This window comes from Drosophila grimshawi, unplaced genomic scaffold (genome assembly GCF_018153295.1).
Source record: "Drosophila grimshawi isolate 15287-2541.00 unplaced genomic scaffold, ASM1815329v1 contig_44, whole genome shotgun sequence".
NCBI classification, from domain to species: Eukaryota; Metazoa; Arthropoda; class Insecta; order Diptera; family Drosophilidae; genus Drosophila; species Drosophila grimshawi.
In genome coordinates, this window is record NW_025063240.1 from 11408377 (window position 1) to 11427752 (window position 19376).

The window sequence follows — 19376 nt, forward strand, 5'->3', positions numbered from 1 at the left end:
AAAGTGATGATTTGTTGCATGGAGTGACGAGTGACGCCGGTTTGGGCATGACCTACATGGGATTGAAGCTGATAACAAAAAGCTAATGTAAATAAAAACTCTACACGCTGTCGCACTTCTCAAGTCGCAATGCGATTTGTTGATATCTGACTAAACAAAAACGGAAACTGAACGGGCCTGGCTGATCAGTTGCCAGTTGGAAGTCGGAACGTTCGTATCACACAAAAAAGTTCTAGTGCCCACTTTTGATAACATAACAAGTGTCTAAAGCTCTTAATAGTGTGATAATAGCTCTTTGGGTACGTCCACCAACATGGTTCATTGAACCATCGAACAAACAAAATGTATTCTGTTCAAAACATTTAAATAAACCGCCATTTAAATATTTATTTAACTTACACCTGGCAACGTCTTCACGTCAGCTGTAAACGCTGCTCTCCTCTCTCTCTTGCTCTCTTTCTCACGTATTTGTCTCTCTCTCGTTTTGCCGGCGTAATACGCAAGACGAAAAGTTCGTGCACTTTGCTGCAATTCTTTTTCAATTAAATTAATTGCAATTTGCGTCAATTTAACGAAAAACTGCAATATTGCAACACTTCCGAGACAGATATTTGCCATGCTCGCTAATCTGTGCTTAGTGTAATCAAGCCAATGACATTCTGATAAGGTGAGAGCAGCACTGATAACAAGAAATTTCGCACACCTTTTCCATAAATACACATTTGTGTGTATGCACGTATAGAGTTGTTTTTGTGTATCTATGTGTGTGTGTAGCTGGCATTGTTTACGTATTCGGTTTTTATGGCCTGTGTTATTGTTATTATTAGCGCTTAACGGGGTATATTTTGTGACACGTTAGCAGTCTCATCACATCAGAATATTTTTGCAGGTCAACTAAAAAAAAATTAAAAGAAATTAAATGGCGGCAAGTGGAAATGGTACAGTTACAGCAGCCACTGTTGGCGACGAGCACGTTGCGGTGCAACAGCTGCAGCCACAGAACAAGGCTTATGAGCGCCTCATCAAATTGGGCACCTTTTACACGCAACAATTTGGCCTCAAGCCCGAATTCTATGTGCGTGTTCCAGGACGGTGAGTGAATGGACTAAAATAAATATATATTCATATGAATTAAGATAATGCCCCTTGCAGTGTGAACATTATTGGGGAGCATGTGGACTACTGCGGTTACTCTGTGCTGCCCATGGCCGTGGAGCAGAGCATCATGCTGGCTGTGGGCACGGATCTGCATCAAACCAAGCTGGAGCTACATCATCTGGATGAGGGAAAATTCCAGAGCTTTGATTGCGATCTGAACGCCCTTGAGTAGGTTAAATGATTGCAACACAAATGCATTTCCAATTACAAATTACACTCTCTTTATCTCTGTCAAGCATCAAGTTGCCTAAGACTGGCGGTCCGGCCTGGTACAGCTACTATTTGTGCGGCATCAAGGGTGTACAGGAGGAGCTGGGCGATAAGTGGCGGCCAGTTGGCATGCGTGTTGCACTCTGTGGCAATGTGCCACTTGCCGCTGGCCTGTCCAGCTCTAGTGCGCTAGTGAGTGCCGCTGTGCTGGCCACGGCCAAAGTGCAGGGCATGAGGCTGGACCGCAAGCAGTTGGCATCGATTTCGGCCAGTTGTGAGCAGTACATTGGCACACACAGCGGTGGCATGGATCAGGCGATTGCCTATCTGGCGAAACAGGGCTGTGCCCAGCACATCGAGTTCCATCCGAAGCTGAATGGGACGCCAGTTACGCTGCCCACTGGCGCTTGCTTTGTGGTTGCCAATAGTCTTGTGCAGAAGCGGAAAGCAGCCTCCTCCGATTACAATGAACGTGTTGTGGAATGCCGACTGGCTACACGCTGGCTGGCCAAATCACAGAAGCTACCCAATTGGCGGAATTTCATTCGATTCATCGACCTCGAGGAGGCGTGCAAGTTGGATAATGCTGCCTACGTGCAATTGATTGAGAACCAACTGCAAAAATCACTTTACACCCGCGAGGACGTTTGCGATACGCTGAACATTACGGAGCAGGAATTAGAAACTGATTTTCTAACGCCCAGCACACAGCATATGCAGCAATTTAAGCTGCGTCAACGTGCCTTGCACGTCATCCAAGGTTGGCAACGGATTTTGTTACGCTTAGCATTGATTTACATTGATTAGCTTATCTCGCTTTCAGAATCTGGTCGCGTTATCAAGTTCCGTCAGATTTGTGAGCAACTGCAGCGTCGCACCAGCAAGCAGGACATTGAACAGCTGGGCAAGCTGATGCAGCAATCGCATCACAGTCTGCGCGAGCTCTACGAATGCTCCCATCCGGACTTGGAGCGTCTGGTGTCCCTATCTGCCAGGCAGGGCATCAGTGCACGTGTTACGGGTGCCGGGTGAGCTTTCAATTTGAATAATTCTAGAATATCAACTATTAATAGTTGTGGGTTTTTCAATTTGCAGCTGGGGCGGCTGCATTGTGGCCATGTGCGATTCGGCTGAGGTCGCCGCGGATTACGTAAGCATGCTCAAGCGTGAGTACTATGCTCAATTGCCAGTTCAGTTATTGGAGCGCTATCAGCCCAATGATTTCAATGATGTCGTCTTTGCCACAACTCCCGGCAACGGTGCCGAACTATTTGTACAATAATTCAACATAATTTTGTAAACTGTATATTACCATTAGTAAACCCTTAGTAGAAACCCAAGCATATTAGTTAAATTGTACTGGGTGGAGAAGTGTGGACAATGAAGGAGGAATCTACTAAACACCTTTTCGCATCAGATCTCTCATCCGATAACGATTCATAGATTAATACAATACACGAATCATCATATCATAAACATATGTATTAACAAATTACTAACTAAAATACAACAAGGCACATGTGGAATGGAAAATCTTCGGGCTTTTCTGTCTATCTGCGACTCAGATAGCCAGCGTTTTTGAAGAGCTTGTAGACCTGTTCACGGGGTATCTTTTCCGCCTCCCGATGCTGAACGGCCATCTCCTTGCTTGTCAGCAGCGATGATTTGGCCAGATTGGCTGCAATCACCGGATCGTTGAAGAAACGTGCACTCTTCGAGAGTTCGGCGGGCAGTTCGGACTCCCATTGGGCATTCTGCACCACCGACGGATGCGCATCTGCTGTGGCGAAGCCCACATATGGTGATTCCGGCTCATATGATGCCTTCGCGGGCAGACCCAGCGTCTGATGATAAAGAAACTGAGCCTGCACAGCCGTCAGGAGCAGCAGGAGGCAGCTGAGGAGCAAGGAAACTTGGCGGGAGGACAACATGATCGCTGCAAGAGACAGAGACGAGGAGAAGTTTTTGGTCAAGCAACCATTCTATTTTGAGATAATTGAAAGTTAATAAATGATACGCCTGATTTATGGACGCGTTTCGGTTACAGTGGCAGTGGCAGTTTTTAATCTGCGGCAAGTGGAGGCTGTCAGTTATGTGCGTCATAAATTATTTACGGAAAAATCAATTATCGCGGCAACAAGTGGAGCGACTAGACGCCATTCAGGCAATAACCACGACTCAACCTGCAGTTGCAGCATGTGGCATTGTTGCTGTAGCTGTTATTGTTGTTGTCGTTGCTGTTGTTGTAGCAGCAACAGGCGTTTTATCCATGAACTTTTTGCAAATGACGTTTTTTGTTTTGTTTGGTGATAACACAATTGACTGTGACAGCTTGCAGCCTGTTTTAATTGTCGTCACCGTGCTCCACTTTAGCCATGGCACAAGCTATTCGATAGTCTTAGTCTTGGTCTTGGTCACAATGTATTTGAAAAACAATTAAATAATTTACATAATCAGAAAATGACATTCACAATGCACACACTAAGCCAAAGTCAAGGTTCCACATGGAAAACCCACTCAACACTTCTTAACAGTCTTTATAGATGTCAGCTTTTTGGATTACAATCTGAATTGTTTTTCATTTGACGCCCACAACTTATAAATGGCTCACAATGTGCACACAACTGGAGGTGGAAGTGGAAGCTGCTGCAGCCGGCTGGCAGAGTTGAAACTGAAACTGTAACTGAACTTAGAATAGCGAGGTGGCGTTGTTTTATGTGCTCGCCGTTGAATGCCACAAGAACGAGTTTCACTCACTTCTCCTCGCATCGAGACGAATGCGCAACGAAAAGCGCTCAAAGTTGTCGCCAAAGCGCTCAAAAAAAAGGCTGATTTGGGGTTTATTTATTTGTTCGAAATTAATTGCGAATGAAAGAGCAGCATAGTGTAAAATAGTTAGCCTTATGCTGACCTAGGCCTAGGCCATATATTTTTTCCTTTTTTTTTTAGTATGAGCAATTAAAAACGTGAGTTTTTTCAGCCGTGTAAAGTTTCTCATGCTCCACAAAATGCCCGCCAAAAAAGGTCGCGAGTTTTGCCGGGTGCTGCTTTTTGGTCAATTACGCACAGCAAACATAAACATATACAACAACAATAAATACAAATTTTACACAACAGACAGAGACTTACAATTGTATAGCATGTGCTTTATTTGCTTAGAATCCGAATTCAAATCTATTGCGATTTCGAGTTTTGAAAGTGTTGACTGACCCTGAAATTGAATGCTGCTCAACTAACTCGACTGCGGTCTGAGTTGGTGTTGTACGTGGAGCTGCACATGTTTGACCCTAATTCCTTGTTGTCGTTGCTTGGAGCTCAGATGACGGGGTTATTCAACCGTCAATCGTCAACCGTCATCTGTCAGCTGATGCGGAAGCTGCCAAATCGGAGGCGGTGCTCGCTGCTCGGGGTGGGGCTATCTTTTTGCTCTGTCTTTTTGGGATCGCCTTGAACTTTAGCGTGTAGGTGGCACAGGTGCGTATCTTATATCTTGTATCTTGTATCTCGATGTTTCTTTGTGGTATTTACATTGTTTTGTTCGCTTTGCTTCAGGGTGTGGTCCAACAAATTGGTGTTAATTTATTAGCCGTGTCGAATTTGATATTTAATTAATAGCCATTTTGTAGGTGCATATTAAACAAATATGTTTACACTGCATTGTTTTGGCATGCAACCTTAATAATAATGTTAATAACTGTGAACTTTTGTAGATTTGATCTAAATAAATTGCGCTGCAATTATCATTTGTTCTTAATACTCATTTTCTAATAGTGATTAATTTTGTGGATTTTAAGCTAAACGACTACTTTCATTTTGTTATAGATACAGTCATTTCTGGGCAGCCTTCAAACATTATTTATATTTATATATTCACACAGCACCTTAACCCACACACTCGCAAGCACATACACATACATTTGAAGCTCAAACGCACTCAGTTGGATGCAGTGCAGCTGTGCTGCTCGCACCAAGGACATCGCATGCAATTTCAAGTGCACGCCAAGTTACGGCGCGCAATGCAAACGACAATGCAAAGCAGAATGCGGAGTATGAGCGAAATTGCATCCGCTTTGCCTTTGACTCTCTAATGCTCTGAGTAAAAGTTTGCACTGGCCCTGCCTTGAGTGCAGTAACTACTAATAAGAGAGAGCGAGCGACCTCCAATGTCTACCGGCTTTCAAATGCAATTAGAATGGTGAGAGAAGCATAGATAGACAAAGACAGAGAGAGTGAGAGAGGCAGAGTGAACGTTTTTTGCTCTCGCTGCCTCTCTTGATTTGCACTTGAGTGGTATGTGTGTGTATGTGTGTTGGTGAATGCATTCTCGGTGCAATGGGCAAAGTTGTATTGACGTTCAGTGGCTCAGTTGTCGTTGTGCAGCTCGCAGCGCGGTTTCTAAGTTGATGCAGTGCAACGCATTTTGCAACAATAACAAAAACAGCAACAAGCAACCAAATTGAAAACGAAAATTTCTTTTGGTGGCACATAAAGAAGCAAAAATCAATGGCATAGGCAAAAATAATTATTATACAATAAAAATACTGCATGTAAGAGCATGAGCTGTGCCCAATTGAAAAACTGTGTCACTGGCGCAATGTCTCTAAAATGCTGCACTTGCTCAAACCAATAAATTCGGCACACAATTCGCTATTCGACACCAATTCAGACTGCCAATCAGTTGCGATCGGGCGACAAAATGGCAACAATTGAGCTGACAACAACAACAACAACAACGGCAACAGGATCATCAAATGGCATCATTTCATTGGCCGGCATTAGTCCCTATGAGGAAGACGTTGAGTATTTGCGCAAATTGTTTCGCGATAAGAATCTGTTCAACTTTGACATTGAGCAAATTGCGTGCAGCGCGGGCAGCAGCAGCGGCGACAATTACATGTCCTTGGTGAAGCGTGTCACAATTTACGATGCGAGGACAACGAAAGGCGACAGTGAAATGGGTAAAGGATGCTGTAGCAGTACCAAATTCAACTCAATCTATTGATTATCACTATTATTTTTATTTTGTTTTGCTTTGGTGTTGCTGTTGTGGCTGCTACACATTTAGCGGCGGCATCAGCTGACCTTGTTACGCGAATTCTAAATGCCTAGATATACATATATACATACATACACATATACACATATACATATGTATGCTCATATGTAATATACATTTGCTAAAGGTCAACACGCATACTCACACCCACACTCATACACACAATCAGCAATTGAGCGATTCTCTCTCTCTCTCTCTCACACACACACACACATTCATCACTACCGAAAGAGCAAACAATTTTCATTCATAAATTTTACTACGGCACGTAAACAATAAACAGCTGTTCAGCTGCAGGAGAACCGTTGCTCAAAGAGAGCGCTCGCGAAAGAGAGAGAGAGAGAGAGTGAGTTAAGCGTTTGCTCGCTCTTTCATTGTTTTGCTTTGTTTTTAATATTTACTTATTCTTTGTTATTCTGTTTTTTTAGCCGTCGCCGCAGCAAGCTGCTCGGTCATCGTCAAGCGTCAAATTGCGAGCATCTCTCGCCGTCAGCTTTACCGTTGCGAGGAGGCGTTCACCAATGAGATCAATGTGTATAGGCACGTGGTGCCGCTGCTCTGTCGCTACAGTCGCCAACCGCTGTTCCCGCAGTGCCACATCGCCGCCACAGACGATGGCAGTCCCAGTGGCGAGCCCATAATTGTGCTCGAGGACCTCAAGGCATTGGGATTCCGCATGAAGAACAGAATGGCTTGCCTGGAGCTGCGACATTGTCTACTGGTCACTAAGGTCGGTGACTGGGCATAATCCTTGCACACCATATATATAGCTATATACTCGTATGATCTCTTCCAGAAACTGGCACAGTTGCATGCCGCTTCGCTTGCCGCCCAGCAGCTGGAATCCGCTCATTTTGCGGAGCAGTGCGCGCACATGAGCGAAATTGTTTATTGCCCGGATGCGGAGGATTTTTACTCACGTATACTGGACACATCGGTGCAGCAGGCGCTTGACAGCCTCAATGCCTCCAATGCGAATGGTGAACTGTCGACACCCATTCGCCTTATTGAGCAGCTGCGACCGAAGCTCTTTGGCCAGCTACAGCACAGCATCAATGCGGCGGCAGCAACGCCATTCAGCGTGGTCTGCCACGGTGACTTGTGGCTGAATAATCTAATGTTTCGCTCGCAACCCGACGAGGTCATCTTTTTCGATCTGCAGGCGATGCGATGTACCTCGCCCGTCTTTGATATACTGCATTTCATTTACACCAGCACGCGGCGGCATTTGCGCGATGTCCACACGGACACATTGCTGGCTTCCTATGCTGATGCACTGCATCGGGAGCTGGGCCAGCAGTTGAGGCATACTCCGGCTGCGAATCAGTTGGCTGAATTGTGTGAGACATTTTCGCTGCAGCGGATCAGCGAGGACTATGTGCGTCATGTGCACTATGGACTGGCCATATCGATGTGGATATTGCCAGCGGTCACTTTCGATCCCGACAACATACCCGATCTAGATGTGATAAGCGAACAGAATCTAAACGGCAAAGAGATTAACTGTACGCAGAAGCTGACGCCGGAGTACCATCAGCGGATCAAAGAATTGGCGCTGGAGTTCTACGAGCATGGCTATCTGGACGTATAAATATATTTAGTATTCATAGTTATATAATCATTGGATCTAGGTTGTTTTCTTCTCAATCAATTGGAGGATGCAGCATTCCATTTAGAGAACAATCCAAAATGGGATTCAGTTAGATGAGCAATAACAAAGACAATTGCCACACTTGTTTAGCTTCCTTTATTACCAAAATATCCTCACTATTGTAACTTAAACTTTGCCGATAAATCTTGTTTGTTGTTGGTAGTCGTATTTATACTAAAAGAAAAGCCAGTATCTAAAAGCAAAAACAATAATGAAACGTTCAAACTACATTGGCAGTTTGACGTCTTTTCTATAAAAGCAACATCAACATGGAATTTTATACGAGGGGGCTTTCGAGTTTTGATCATGCAGTTGAGGTCTCACTTATTGCCACCGCCACCCCAGCCGAGGAAGCCCTTGACGAAGCCCGTTATGGAGGCACCCTTCTTGCCCGGCGACTCGAGTTTGTCCTCCAGCGATGGCAACTCCAAGTAGTTCATGGCCAAGTCAAAGAATAGCGGCTTGCAGGGTATGGGTTCCATGTCGGGCGTCAGCTTAAACACATTGGGTGATCGGGTGTGCAGCGATTGATCCTCCTTGTATTGGGAGAGGCGCTCGTAGAGTGGTTTCGTTGTTTTCTGCGACTTGGTCGAGACACCGGCGGCATCCTCGCTATTGTCATCCTCCAGCACACTGTACGCATGGGCCGAGAACTTGCTGCCATCGATTGAGGAAAGCATTCGCTTAAGCTCCGATTGCATTTGGAATTCGGCACAGGGTTTGCCCTTGAGCGCATCGTTGGCATAGTTGGAGGCGCGTTCGTATAGCGCCACGGCCTCCTTCCACTTTTTCATGTCGATGAGCGTGAGCGCAATGTAATAGCAGCGGAAAGCCTTAAATGTGTGAGCCAAATTGGCCACCTCGCCCTGATACTGAGCATCATCCTCCATGCCGCTGATCTGCTGCATTTCAGTGACATTCTGCAAGATTATCTCGTATAGACGTGCCAAATCCTGCGGACGCACACGTTTGCCATCGGTCTGAGTTTGGCTCTGCTGCTGATTGGGATCATCAAAGTTCAACTTGGCCTGTGCAAATAAGAAATTAGAGTTAAACGTTAACAATTGGTCCTTGGAGTCTTCGCACCTGATCAACCAAACACAAATTGCGCTGTAGAGTACGGCTGTGGCGAATGTAGCTCAGATATGCCAGCAAATACTGTACGCCAGAGACCGTTTGACCAGTGGTCAGGGAGCGCAGCTTGGGATCCTGTTTGATCTCGTCCCGCACTGCCTGGATGGCATCCTTGCAATCCATCAAAATGCGTTCGATCAGCTCAATCTTGCCATCCAGTTTCGTTGTCTTTGCCAGTGATTTATCCAGCTCCTGTGCACTGAGCAAAAACAAACGCACCTTCTCCGGCCGCACGGTTACCTTGCGACCACGCCAGTCAATTGTCTGCAGTCCCTCGCTGCTCTCGGACTTCGTTTGGCTCACCAGCACATCTAAGTTCTCCAGAACACCCTGGGCACGCAACTCGAGGATTTCATCGATCTTGCCACCGCTGGCCCCGCCACTAATGTTGTACGCGCAATAGCGCAAATTGGGCGTGAACTCATTGACTTTGGCGCGATACAGCTCCTGATCGTCGTCGGGCAGCGCCTTGGCCAAATTCTCATACACCACCTGGGCGCGTTTTAAATGCTCACCAGCCGAATCCCACAGCTGCAGTTCAAAGTGCAAACTGCCATGCATCCAGGCCACATATGCCTCGCACTCCAGCTTGGTGCGTGCATCGAACGCCTCCGTCTATCAATCAAAGAGTGATAATTGGTGGTATTCAGTGGATAGGGACATTCACTTACATTGCACAGCTCCTGCAATTGAAGAGCATAGAAACAGGCGCGTCGCAGTTTGTTAATCAGGTGGAAACGCTTTCGCTGCTCCGTGTTGGCCTCCTGTTTTAGCTGCATCGCATATGCCCAGGCGCGTTCCGCACTTATCAACGGTATGTGTATGAAACGCTCGTCGGCCTTCTTGCCCGTCAGCTGGCTGAGCGTCACATCGCGACGCTTGAAGTGACGCTTGTCGCCCTGGGGATACTTGAGGGCCTTGCGCAGACGGCGAATGCGGCGTGTGCAGTAGCCGCGATAACGTTGATAATCACCATGTCGGAGGCCATGCTGTTGCTGGGCATCCTTGATCATATGCAGTACTGCAATTTTTGTGAAAGTTAATTTATTTTCACAAATGCACAGATTTTTAGGTTAATTGTCAGTGCAGCTCCCCTTGCTGGAAGGGGGGCCTCACACTGCGCCACTCACTTTCAACAGTGAAGATTTTCACTGGTTCCGGCACGGCTGTGACACTGTCCGCTTTCTCGACACTTTCTGTTCCATTATTTGGACTTGGCTCCTCGACAACCATTGTTTTAGCAATACCAGCTATACAGCTACAACGTGTAAATAGCCACGGATTAGTATAAAATATACGAATACACGACAGTCGGGTCGTCAAACGTAAACGTCATCATTGTTTTCGATTCCAGGGATGGTACTTCATAAAATGCAAGTATCGATATTTTACAATTTACAATAACAACATTACTATTAATTTGAGGCGAGCGCACGCTAACAGGCAGTCAAATTTGTACAGTACGTAAGCTTAAACATTTCAAAGATAGTTTTAAAGTAGTATTCATTTATGTTAGACCTGTTTCAGTTTGTATAAATTGTTATCGTTTGCGTCTATCGATGCTTTTGTTGCTTGCTTGCCATTACCCACCACTAGCAAGTAGTATCGTGCACTCCCTTTGAAACTTGTTGGCTGACAACGCAAGAGCGTGCGTTGACGTTCTGCTTCTTTTAAATCAATTTCAGCCAAGTTCACAGGTAATTTTCAAGTGAATTTCTATGAATATCAAATCACAGCATTCCGGACAATGCATTAATTGTCAGAGCTCATGCATATAAGTGCTGAAAGCAACTGCTTTGAGGTTATACTTTCACTGTTCAAGGCACACCCCCCTCAACCAGACAACCCTTCCCCTTCACGGTGCATTGGCTTTGTTTTGACGGACGTCTTTTTGACAACGTTGCAAACGTGCGCGCAGCTCTAAATACAAATTGATAATGTGAAACTTGTAATTAAAAAAAGTACTTTTTCTTTGCACAGCATGTCGCGCAGGAGGGAGAATGAGGAAACGGACAAGCAGACGCGTATTGCGATTGTCAGCGATGACAAATGCAAACCGAAACGTTGTCGCCAGGAGTGCAAGAAATCCTGTCCGGTGGTGCGCATGGGCAAGCTATGCATTGAGGTGACGCCCACATCGAAGATAGCCTCTCTATCCGAGGAGCTTTGCATCGGTTGCGGTATCTGTGTCAAGGTGAGCAGACTCCCCTGCCAACCAAACAGCTGTTAAACGTTTCTCTTTCTTCTGTAGAAATGTCCATTTGAGGCCATCACAATTATCAACTTGCCCAGCAACTTGGAGAAGCACACAACGCATCGTTATAGCAAAAACTCGTTCAAGCTCCATCGCCTGCCCATTCCACGACCGGGTGAGGTTCTGGGTTTGGTTGGCCAAAACGGTATTGGCAAGTCGACGGCGCTGAAGATTCTAGCTGGCAAGCAAAAACCCAATTTGGGCAAATATGCCAATCCGCCCGACTGGACGGAAATTCTGACTTATTTCCGCGGCTCGGAGCTGCAGAACTACTTTACCAAGATATTGGAGGATAACCTAAAGGCGCTGGTCAAGCCGCAGTATGTGGATCAGATTCCTAAAGCGGTGCGTGGCACTGTCGGCGATTTGCTGGACAAGAAGGATGAGCGGGATCTGCAGACGAAAATCTGTGATATGCTGGACCTGTCCCACATACGCGATCGTGAGATTTCCCAGCTGTCTGGTGGTGAACTGCAGCGCTTCGCTATTGCCATGGTGTGCATACAGAATGCTGACATCTTCATGTTCGACGAGCCATCCTCGTATTTGGATGTTAAGCAGCGTCTGAACGCTGCTCTTACCGTTCGCTCTCTGCTGCATCCGACCAAGTAAGTGTGCCATTTAGTGGATAAAGTCTCTCTTTCTCTCTTAAGCTAATCGTTTATTTTTCGATAGATTCATCATTGTTGTGGAGCATGATTTGTCTGTGCTGGATTATCTGTCAGATTTCATCTGCTGTCTGTATGGCGTGCCCGGTTGTTATGGTGTTGTTACTATGCCCTTCTCGGTGCGTGAAGGCATCAACATTTTCCTGGACGGTTTTGTGCCCACGGAGAATATGCGTTTCCGCACAGAATCGCTCACGTTTAAGGTATCCGAATCGGCTACGGAGGAGGAGATCAAGCGAATGAATCACTACGTCTATCCATCCATGGTCAAAACTCTCGGCAACTTTGAGTTGACTGTGCAGCAGGGTCACTTCAGTGACTCCGAGATCCTGGTGTTACTCGGCGAGAATGGTACGGGCAAGACGACGTTCATTCGAATGCTGGCTGGTAATCTGCAGCCGGATGGTGAAGTCGAACTACCCATGTTGAATATATCGTACAAGCCGCAAAAGATATCACCGAAATTCCAAAATCATGTGCGACACTTGCTGCACGACAAGATTCGGGATGCATACGTGCATCCGCAGTTCATGGCAGACGTCATGAAGCCCATGAAAATCGAGGAGATCATGGATCAGGAAGTGCAAAATCTTTCCGGTGGTGAATTGCAGCGCGTGGCACTGGTGCTCTGCCTGGGCAAGCCCGCCGATGTCTACCTAATTGATGAACCCTCTGCCTACTTGGATTCGGAGCAGCGTCTGGTCGCTGCCAAGGTGATTAAACGGTGTGTATTGATTTTCTCTGATTGTTAGTTGGGTTTTTATTAACAACTTGCTTCTCATTGCAGTTACATTTTGCATGCGAAGAAGACTGGCTTTGTGGTGGAGCACGATTTCATTATGGCCACGTATCTCGCTGATCGTGTCATTGTCATTGAGGGTCAACCCTCGGTGAAGACAACCGCATACTCGCCTCAATCGCTGCTCAATGGCATGAATCGATTCCTTGAACTGCTCGGCATTACCTTCCGACGAGATCCGAACAATTTTAGACCCCGCATCAATAAGAACAACTCGGTCAAGGATACGGAACAGAAGCGCTCTGGTCAATTCTTCTTCTTGGAGGATGAGTTTTCAGGTTAAGACAGTTCAAAAATTAGAACACCATACAACAAACATAAAATATGCAATTTTGCGTATTTGAAATTTGATTGCCGTCAGCTTTGTTGGAGAACTCGGTTTTATTCAATTCGATTCGCTTGCTGTCGCGTTTTCTGTCCAAAAGTTACTTTGTCCTTTTCATTTTTGCATTTTTTAAACAATGAACACACCTTTCAATATTTTTATTTTCATTGTTGTGCAAAATAATGAATAATCGACCATAATGAAAGTTCTTTATATAGTGAGTTTTTATACATTACCGAAAATAAACGATACAAACACAAAACAACAACAATAGGAAAGTCAAATTTGTATAGTGAAAATAAATTAATTTACTTTATAGAAAACGGCAAAATGCACCGAGTTTTATTAATTCTTGAAATAAATTCTCAATAAACTCAAATATTTCAGAGCAACAGGTGTCGGCGATGCACTGTGAATGGCAAATTTGCTATGGTTGTGCACAGAAAGGGGTTGGGGGTTGTAAATAATTGTTTGGGTGGCTTTTTTTGCAAAATAATACATATTTATTGCACTTATTGGTTAGTTAGCATATTACACACAAATACGCACAATTGAAATGCATATATAAATATGCATATAAATTACATAAGGATTTCAATGATTTCAAATACGATCACAATTCGAAACAAATATACAATAATGCTGCATATAGCATACTATCTAAAACACATTTATATTAATACATACATAGTTGGACATTTATAGAGCAACGGCTTAATTCATTTGTTATTTCTTTGTATTTTTATCGATTCGATTTTATAAACGCTTTCTAAGCAATAAAATTTATGCGATTCAATCAAAATGTACAAAATACCAACGCTTCGAAAAAGGCAAATCTTTGAATATTACAATGCTAAATTTGATCTGTGGCTTAACGGCTTGCATCATCATCATTATTAAGTACTAAATAGTAGATTTTAAGACTTATTTCACTAAAAATTCAATACAAGTAAATGCGTCAAAAATTGACTCAAATTGTTAAACATTTGATGTGCATTGTGTTATTATAAGAGAGCTCCGTTCCAGTACATTGAGAGTGTGAGAGATCGCTTTACAAAATACAAATAGAGAGCATCAGTTTAAAACATTCATTTCATTTCTATATAGAATTCATACAAGTTAAATGGACACTGTCAAAAATATTGAGAATCTGTTCTGATCCAAAAGCAGATCTTTCTACATATCTGTGTCTGTGTGTTTTTTGTTCATTATCTTTTCTATTCAGCAACATTTATAAATGGAACTTGTAGGGACTTATTCGTTAGTGTTTAACATTTTTTTTTTTTACAAAATAAGATTTGCTTATATAATTGATTGATTTAAAATGGCTACCAGAAAGTATCAAAAATAAGTGTATATATTGTATATATATGTTAATAGAGAGAGAGACACGCAGAGCATCAACTCATGCATTATCCTTATCGTTCATTAGCGCCATCACTTCCTGACTTAACTCCACAGCCTGTTTGCGCAACTTGAGAGCCTTCAAATGCAATTCGTTTTATAATGCAATTATCATTAAAGCTATGTGTGAAGAAGACTTACCTGAGTTCTCAGCTCCTTTTCGCATGTGACCAGCTCCTGTATTTGTGCCATCGTCGTTGACAAATTCTGTTGATCAATCATCCAACGCAAATAGAGTTCTGTGCACATATAAAATATACACGTTTTTAAGCAACAAGTTTTTCGATATGGATTAATATGAATAACGAACCACTCCACAATTCCAAGCTAATGGGCGCCACCGAGGGCCAGATGACACTGGCATTTGGCTCATACAGCGGATTTAGCAAGGTCTGCAGGACATCAGGTCGATTTAGGTACGACCAGAGGCTCGTTGTCCTGGTGTGCACCTGAAGCTCATTTCGCTCCCGTTCCGAGTCGCAGAGGAAGGTGCCATATTGCGAGAAGTAGCTGTGCTCGAACAGCAATATCAGCAGCTGTGTGCTAAACTCGAAACTGCACGGAAACTGCGTGTGCAGCTGAAAGATGCAGTCCAAGAACAGCACAAAGGTGGCGCCCGAGTTCTTGTTGCGCATCTGCTGCGGCGTGTAGCAGGAATACCGATGCCGTGAGGCAAACGGATGACCCGCCTGTATCCATTCGCGCTCAATCAAGGCTTGCAAACTGCAAATGGATATCAGATAATTATAGTATATAAAAGATTGCGGACATTACTGACCCGCGTACAGTGCGGCAATCTGGATTGAGAATGATCTGCACTAGCGATGTGACAATCAGCGTCGAGTCCAGACCCTTGGCACCGTGCACCAGCACTGGGCTGCCCTCCTGATCCAGACACTGGGCGACCACGCAGGATGCATTCAAAGAATTGAGCACCAAGCTGAGCCAGCCGCTGTTCTCCAGCCGCGAGAGCCATTTGTCCGTGCTGCAGCCAATGTCATTGCAGGCCTCGATCAGTTTGGCAAAGCTATCCAAAATGGAGGCAGGCGAACTGACATTGCCAATGGCCCGATTCACCTTCTTCCACTGTGAGTAGTGCAAATCTGTCTCAGTGTTGGACTTGCCCTTGCCCCACGTGTCCACAATGAAACCCTTTTTGCTGCGTCCCAGCACCAAATTGAGTATGGCCTCGTCGGCCCGACACCGCTTGATGCCTTGTATGGACAGTGGTTGGGCGCTGCGCATCAGCGTTGCCTGTGTGCAGAGTAGAAATTCAATTAAACAATGCAACTCAATTATGTGCATAATGCAATTAAAACGTACGCCATTCTCATGCCGGTAGCTGAGCACGGGAAAGCGTCCGCCATCGCGGAATGCGGCGGAGAGTGCGATTTGTTCGTCGCTAATTGCTTTAGGTACAATCAGTGTGGCGCCATATGTGGCACAGACGCCAAAGTCTTTGTTGACGTGGCTGACGCGCCACTCGCAGGCGGACACACAACTTCCGCTTCCGCACCCACTCCCACCCCCGCTGCTCCCCAATGCAGCCACGGCGTCCAGCGCAAAGCCATTCTGCAGCGGATGTGGTATGGGCGTCGATGTTGAGGGCGTGCATATTGTGATATTTGCCACATTCGGCGACGAGGCGCCGCCCATGCTCAGTCCACTGATAAGCTGGGCAAATTCCAACTCCGGCCTGCAAATCAAATGGGTTAAGACGAGCCTTATATCAGCAGTTTTCGAACGCACCTGAACATGGTGTAGCCATCCTCCAGTATGGAATACATGGGCCTGTAGAAGAACGGATAGTCCAGCTCGGCATTCTGGATTTGACTGAGCGCCTCCAGCGATGCGGCCACATTGAAAAAGTCTTTGGCATACTTAATCTCCAGCGATATAATGCGCAGATCCTTGCACCTCAGCGTTATCAGGCCACCCATCACAATGTTCTGGCCCATGCTCGGTCTTTTCTCGACGCAATCGATGTTCTTGTGCAGCAGCTGCATTCATGGAATAATAGAATAATTGAATCAAGTAAACAGCGCTTAATTGATAACTTTACGCTACGCTGGGCAACGCTGCACTGCACCCACCCATAGCTCCTGTGTGTTCTCCTGGCGTGCGCTGAGCAGCAAATGGTGTCCCGTTATGCACAGGGTGCCCTCAACTGTTGCATTCGCTGCTGTTGTTGTTGCTGATGATGTTGCTGCTGCATTCACATGCAGGAAGACCCCATCTAATTTGGGTGTTTTTATTAGATCAGCGAACTCCATGTCATCCACTCAGCACCCACCACCCACTGACTTGAAACACAGCCTCACACACACACACACGCACACACACGTGCACACACAATTCGCGGCTGACCACCCAGAGAGCGGTGATTTTGTTCACACTAATTAACTTTTTGCATTTTCCTGTGGCGCTGCTTTGTTGTCGTCGTTGTTGCCACTTGATTGCTTCTTCTTCCGTTCTGCCCACCTTTGGCTCTTTCTCCTTTCTATGCCGCACGGGCAACACAAGCAGCAGTGGGGGCGTTTTTCAGAGTAACAAATCTATGCTTGCGTTACTTTATTGTTGCATTATTATATTAGCAATCGGTAAATACGCCATTAAAATTTGTCTACTATTTGGGTATTCGATTTTATCACCAAAATAGACTTTTAGTTAATTTCGTGAGAGAGATAACGGTGTGTGGTCATTCACAGCGAAACGCGGACACACCATGAACACAGTTCACGCAGCCGTCATTCTTGAGCGGAGCGAACGCCGTTCAAAAAAGTTATTCGTGCAAGCAGCCCAGTTGCGCGCGCAATTCAAATGAGAAAAACTATCGTTATTAATTTAACTTCACATATGTATATATATAAATATTTATTCATACTTAAAAGTTGATTTCAAAAGGTTTGTTTACAAAAAATAGGGAAGTTATCCGTTTTGTCTGTTCCATGGCATTGAAACCAACCACAACGCTTGTCAGTGTATTTGTCTTTCAGGCTTATAAGCTACGGTTTCATTTGTCTACTTTTTATCCTTGGGATTGTGAGAGATTTTGAATTTCAAACATAATAGAAAATATATGTATGTATCGCAAGGTTTTTCTTTCTTGTAGTTTTTGGAAAAAAATTGCTTCTCTGTTAATTGTCACAATACGAATATATAAATACTTAACAGCTTGTAACGTACAATAAATGTATGTATGTATGTATTGCAAATATACGCATCAACCAACTAACACACATTAAAAAGAGATGTATAATTTATGCATTTTATTTCCGCATAAGATATCACAACAGGATGCCCAAAATTGCCTAAAGCACGATAGAATGAGGTACTAAATTGGAAAAATCAAGCGACATTATAATAAATACTTAAAAACAAAAAAAAACTTGCATAAATTTCGAATTAAAAATAGAAAAAATGAAAGGAAATCATTGGCGATACGCTTTATTTTCTCGCTAAAAAAATATGCTTTTCGATTCTTTGTACCAACAACTTAAGCTACGTTTACATAATAAAATTATACTAAAATTAGGCGCTTATAACGAAAATTATAAATGAACCGAACTGCAAATGAATTTTCTTAGCAATGAAAAAAATGTTTTCTGGTTTTCGATTGTTTGTTAAATGTAACTATGTATGTATATGTATATGTAAATATGTATGTATGTTAAATGTGTATGTACATTATGCGACATTAGAGCAAAAAAGAAATGCACAAAGAAATTGGAATGCATAAACAAAACTCAAGGTATGTGTAAAAATGGAAGACATTTATGCAATGAAGAATATATATAAATATATACGTGGATAAACAAAACTAAATATGGCAATTGACAAAAAAATATGTATGTATTTATGTATTATTAAACATAATTATTACGCAATATTGGAAGAGCTTTGGAAACAAATCGGTGGAAGTTAGTTAATAAGCTAACAAACATAATTTTGCATTAACAATATACTTTCTTTTTTTGTTTTTGTATCATTAAATTTAACATGAGAAATTAAATGCATTCAATAAATATGTATGTATGTATGTATGTATGTAAAATGGAAGTAAATTTGTTCTTAACAATGCTTCGTTTTGTTTTCGCTTGCTTCTGTGCCAGAGCTTTAAATACATATATGTAAGTATGTGTGTGTGTGTGTATGTGTATATATAACATTAGCTGTATGACAGTTAAATATATAACTATTTATGTGTGTGTGTGCGTGTGTAGATGTAATGTAAATGTACATGTGTGTGTGTGTGTGTTTATGCAAGTATATAGCATTTTTGTATATAATAATAGCGTTCACAATTTGCTAGAATTATGTGTGTGTGTGTGTGTGTTACTTAGATTAATCTTACAAATCTAGCTACACATTTAGATAGTTGCAATTTGTCTACGCCTAGCATAACTGGTATATATGTATATAGCAATATATATGTATATATAAATACATATATATATATATTTGTATATTTAGTATATAATTAAAGTATGTTTTAGGCTTAAGTATACTTTTTTGTTTGTTTGTTAGTTGGTTTGTTTTGCTATATACAACGTTTCATTTCACTACTACACTCGTATATTTGTATACATATAATTTATATATTTAATAGATTTTTTTTATAGAATTTATCTCAATTTTAAAATTCTTAGCAATTTTGGAGTTTGAGTTTTGTTTTGTTACTTTTTTTCTTTTTGTAATAGCGGCTTAAATAGTTATC

The 19376-nt window shown here is 43.4% G+C and overlaps 6 protein-coding genes across 10 annotated transcripts; 3 read left to right on the forward strand and 3 right to left on the reverse strand.

Annotated features, from left to right (window-relative positions):
• Nucleotides 1–187: 187 nt before the first annotated feature.
• Nucleotides 188–2708, forward strand: LOC6558013 (N-acetylgalactosamine kinase). Of its 2 annotated transcripts, none has more exons than XM_001984526.2 (6): nucleotides 188–299; nucleotides 890–1092; nucleotides 1153–1326; nucleotides 1395–2128; nucleotides 2192–2396; nucleotides 2464–2708. In XM_001984526.2, the coding sequence occupies exons 2-6, from the start codon at nucleotides 920–922 to the stop codon at nucleotides 2648–2650; spliced, it is 1473 nt and encodes a 490-aa protein (XP_001984562.1). In that variant the 5' UTR covers nucleotides 188–299; nucleotides 890–919; the 3' UTR covers nucleotides 2651–2708. The 2 variants fall into 2 exon arrangements, with proteins under 2 accessions (XP_001984562.1, XP_032595012.1); XM_032739121.1 differs by lacking the exon at nucleotides 188–299 and adding an exon at nucleotides 492–667.
• Nucleotides 2709–2832: 124 nt separating this feature from the next.
• Nucleotides 2833–4515, reverse strand: LOC6558499. 3 transcript variants are annotated; one of them, XM_032739134.2, is made up of 2 exons: nucleotides 4498–4515; nucleotides 2833–3304 (listed from the first exon to the last, which is right to left on the reverse strand). In XM_032739134.2, the coding sequence occupies exons 1-2, from the start codon at nucleotides 4508–4510 to the stop codon at nucleotides 2919–2921; spliced, it is 399 nt and encodes a 132-aa protein (XP_032595025.1). In that variant the 5' UTR covers nucleotides 4511–4515; the 3' UTR covers nucleotides 2833–2918. The 3 variants fall into 3 exon arrangements, with proteins under 3 accessions (XP_032595025.1, XP_001984561.1, XP_043071288.1); XM_001984525.2 differs by lacking the exon at nucleotides 4498–4515 and adding an exon at nucleotides 3980–4056; XM_043215353.1 differs by lacking the exon at nucleotides 4498–4515 and adding an exon at nucleotides 3483–3499.
• Nucleotides 4516–5724: 1209 nt separating this feature from the next.
• On the forward strand, nucleotides 5725–8042 carry LOC6558763. Its single transcript, XM_001984524.3, has 3 exons — nucleotides 5725–6326; nucleotides 6853–7154; nucleotides 7221–8042. Exons 1-3 carry the CDS (start codon nucleotides 6065–6067, stop codon nucleotides 8013–8015), a joined length of 1359 nt encoding a protein of 452 aa, XP_001984560.1. The 5' UTR covers nucleotides 5725–6064; the 3' UTR covers nucleotides 8016–8042.
• A 114-nt stretch (nucleotides 8043–8156) lies between these two features.
• On the reverse strand, nucleotides 8157–10562 carry LOC6557635 (signal recognition particle subunit SRP68). The gene is made up of 4 exons (XM_001984523.2): nucleotides 10340–10562; nucleotides 9881–10230; nucleotides 9162–9824; nucleotides 8157–9103 (listed from the first exon to the last, which is right to left on the reverse strand). Exons 1-4 carry the CDS (start codon nucleotides 10440–10442, stop codon nucleotides 8396–8398), a joined length of 1824 nt encoding a protein of 607 aa, XP_001984559.1. The 5' UTR covers nucleotides 10443–10562; the 3' UTR covers nucleotides 8157–8395.
• A 266-nt stretch (nucleotides 10563–10828) lies between these two features.
• Nucleotides 10829–13281, forward strand: LOC6558881 (protein Pixie). 2 transcript variants are annotated; one of them, XM_001984522.3, is made up of 5 exons: nucleotides 10829–10906; nucleotides 11190–11403; nucleotides 11461–12071; nucleotides 12139–12855; nucleotides 12919–13281. In XM_001984522.3, the coding sequence occupies exons 2-5, from the start codon at nucleotides 11191–11193 to the stop codon at nucleotides 13211–13213; spliced, it is 1836 nt and encodes a 611-aa protein (XP_001984558.1). In that variant the 5' UTR covers nucleotides 10829–10906; nucleotide 11190; the 3' UTR covers nucleotides 13214–13281. The 2 variants fall into 2 exon arrangements, with proteins under 2 accessions (XP_001984558.1, XP_043071360.1); XM_043215425.1 differs by lacking the exon at nucleotides 10829–10906 and adding an exon at nucleotides 11037–11117.
• Nucleotides 13282–13740: 459 nt separating this feature from the next.
• LOC6558363 (myotubularin-related protein 9) lies at nucleotides 13741–17355 on the reverse strand. The gene is made up of 7 exons (XM_001984521.2): nucleotides 16753–17355; nucleotides 16409–16659; nucleotides 15983–16355; nucleotides 15438–15913; nucleotides 14970–15382; nucleotides 14801–14898; nucleotides 13741–14738 (listed from the first exon to the last, which is right to left on the reverse strand). Exons 1-7 carry the CDS (start codon nucleotides 16930–16932, stop codon nucleotides 14661–14663), a joined length of 1869 nt encoding a protein of 622 aa, XP_001984557.1. The 5' UTR covers nucleotides 16933–17355; the 3' UTR covers nucleotides 13741–14660.
• Between the last annotated feature and the right edge of the window lie 2021 nt (nucleotides 17356–19376).

Coding starts and splice junctions, on each gene's coding strand:
- LOC6558013 (XM_001984526.2), top strand. CDS start 920: ATGGCGGCAAGTGGAAATGGTACAGTTACAGCAGCCACTGTTGGCGAC. Junction 1,093..1,152: donor TATGTGCGTGTTCCAGGACG/GTGAGTGAATGG, acceptor TGCCCCTTGCAG/TGTGAACATTATTGGGGAGC. Junction 2,129..2,191: donor TGCCTTGCACGTCATCCAAG/GTTGGCAACGGA, acceptor TCTCGCTTTCAG/AATCTGGTCGCGTTATCAAG.
- LOC6558763 (XM_001984524.3), top strand. CDS start 6,065: ATGGCAACAATTGAGCTGACAACAACAACAACAACAACGGCAACAGGA. Junction 6,327..6,852: donor GAAAGGCGACAGTGAAATGG/GTAAAGGATGCT, acceptor CTGTTTTTTTAG/CCGTCGCCGCAGCAAGCTGC. Junction 7,155..7,220: donor ATTGTCTACTGGTCACTAAG/GTCGGTGACTGG, acceptor GATCTCTTCCAG/AAACTGGCACAGTTGCATGC.
- LOC6557635 (XM_001984523.2), bottom strand. CDS start 10,442: ATGGTTGTCGAGGAGCCAAGTCCAAATAATGGAACAGAAAGTGTCGAG. Junction 9,825..9,880: donor AATTGCAGGAGCTGTGCAAT/GTAAGTGAATGT, acceptor TTTGATTGATAG/ACGGAGGCGTTCGATGCACG. Junction 9,104..9,161: donor ATTTGTGTTTGGTTGATCAG/GTGCGAAGACTC, acceptor TTATTTGCACAG/GCCAAGTTGAACTTTGATGA.
- LOC6558881 (XM_001984522.3), top strand. CDS start 11,191: ATGTCGCGCAGGAGGGAGAATGAGGAAACGGACAAGCAGACGCGTATT. Junction 12,072..12,138: donor TCTCTGCTGCATCCGACCAA/GTAAGTGTGCCA, acceptor ATTTTTCGATAG/ATTCATCATTGTTGTGGAGC. Junction 12,856..12,918: donor GCTGCCAAGGTGATTAAACG/GTGTGTATTGAT, acceptor TTCTCATTGCAG/TTACATTTTGCATGCGAAGA.
- LOC6558363 (XM_001984521.2), bottom strand. CDS start 16,932: ATGGAGTTCGCTGATCTAATAAAAACACCCAAATTAGATGGGGTCTTC. Junction 15,914..15,982: donor GCTACCGGCATGAGAATGGC/GTACGTTTTAAT, acceptor CTCTGCACACAG/GCAACGCTGATGCGCAGCGC. Junction 14,899..14,969: donor TAGCTTGGAATTGTGGAGTG/GTTCGTTATTCA, acceptor ATATGTGCACAG/AACTCTATTTGCGTTGGATG.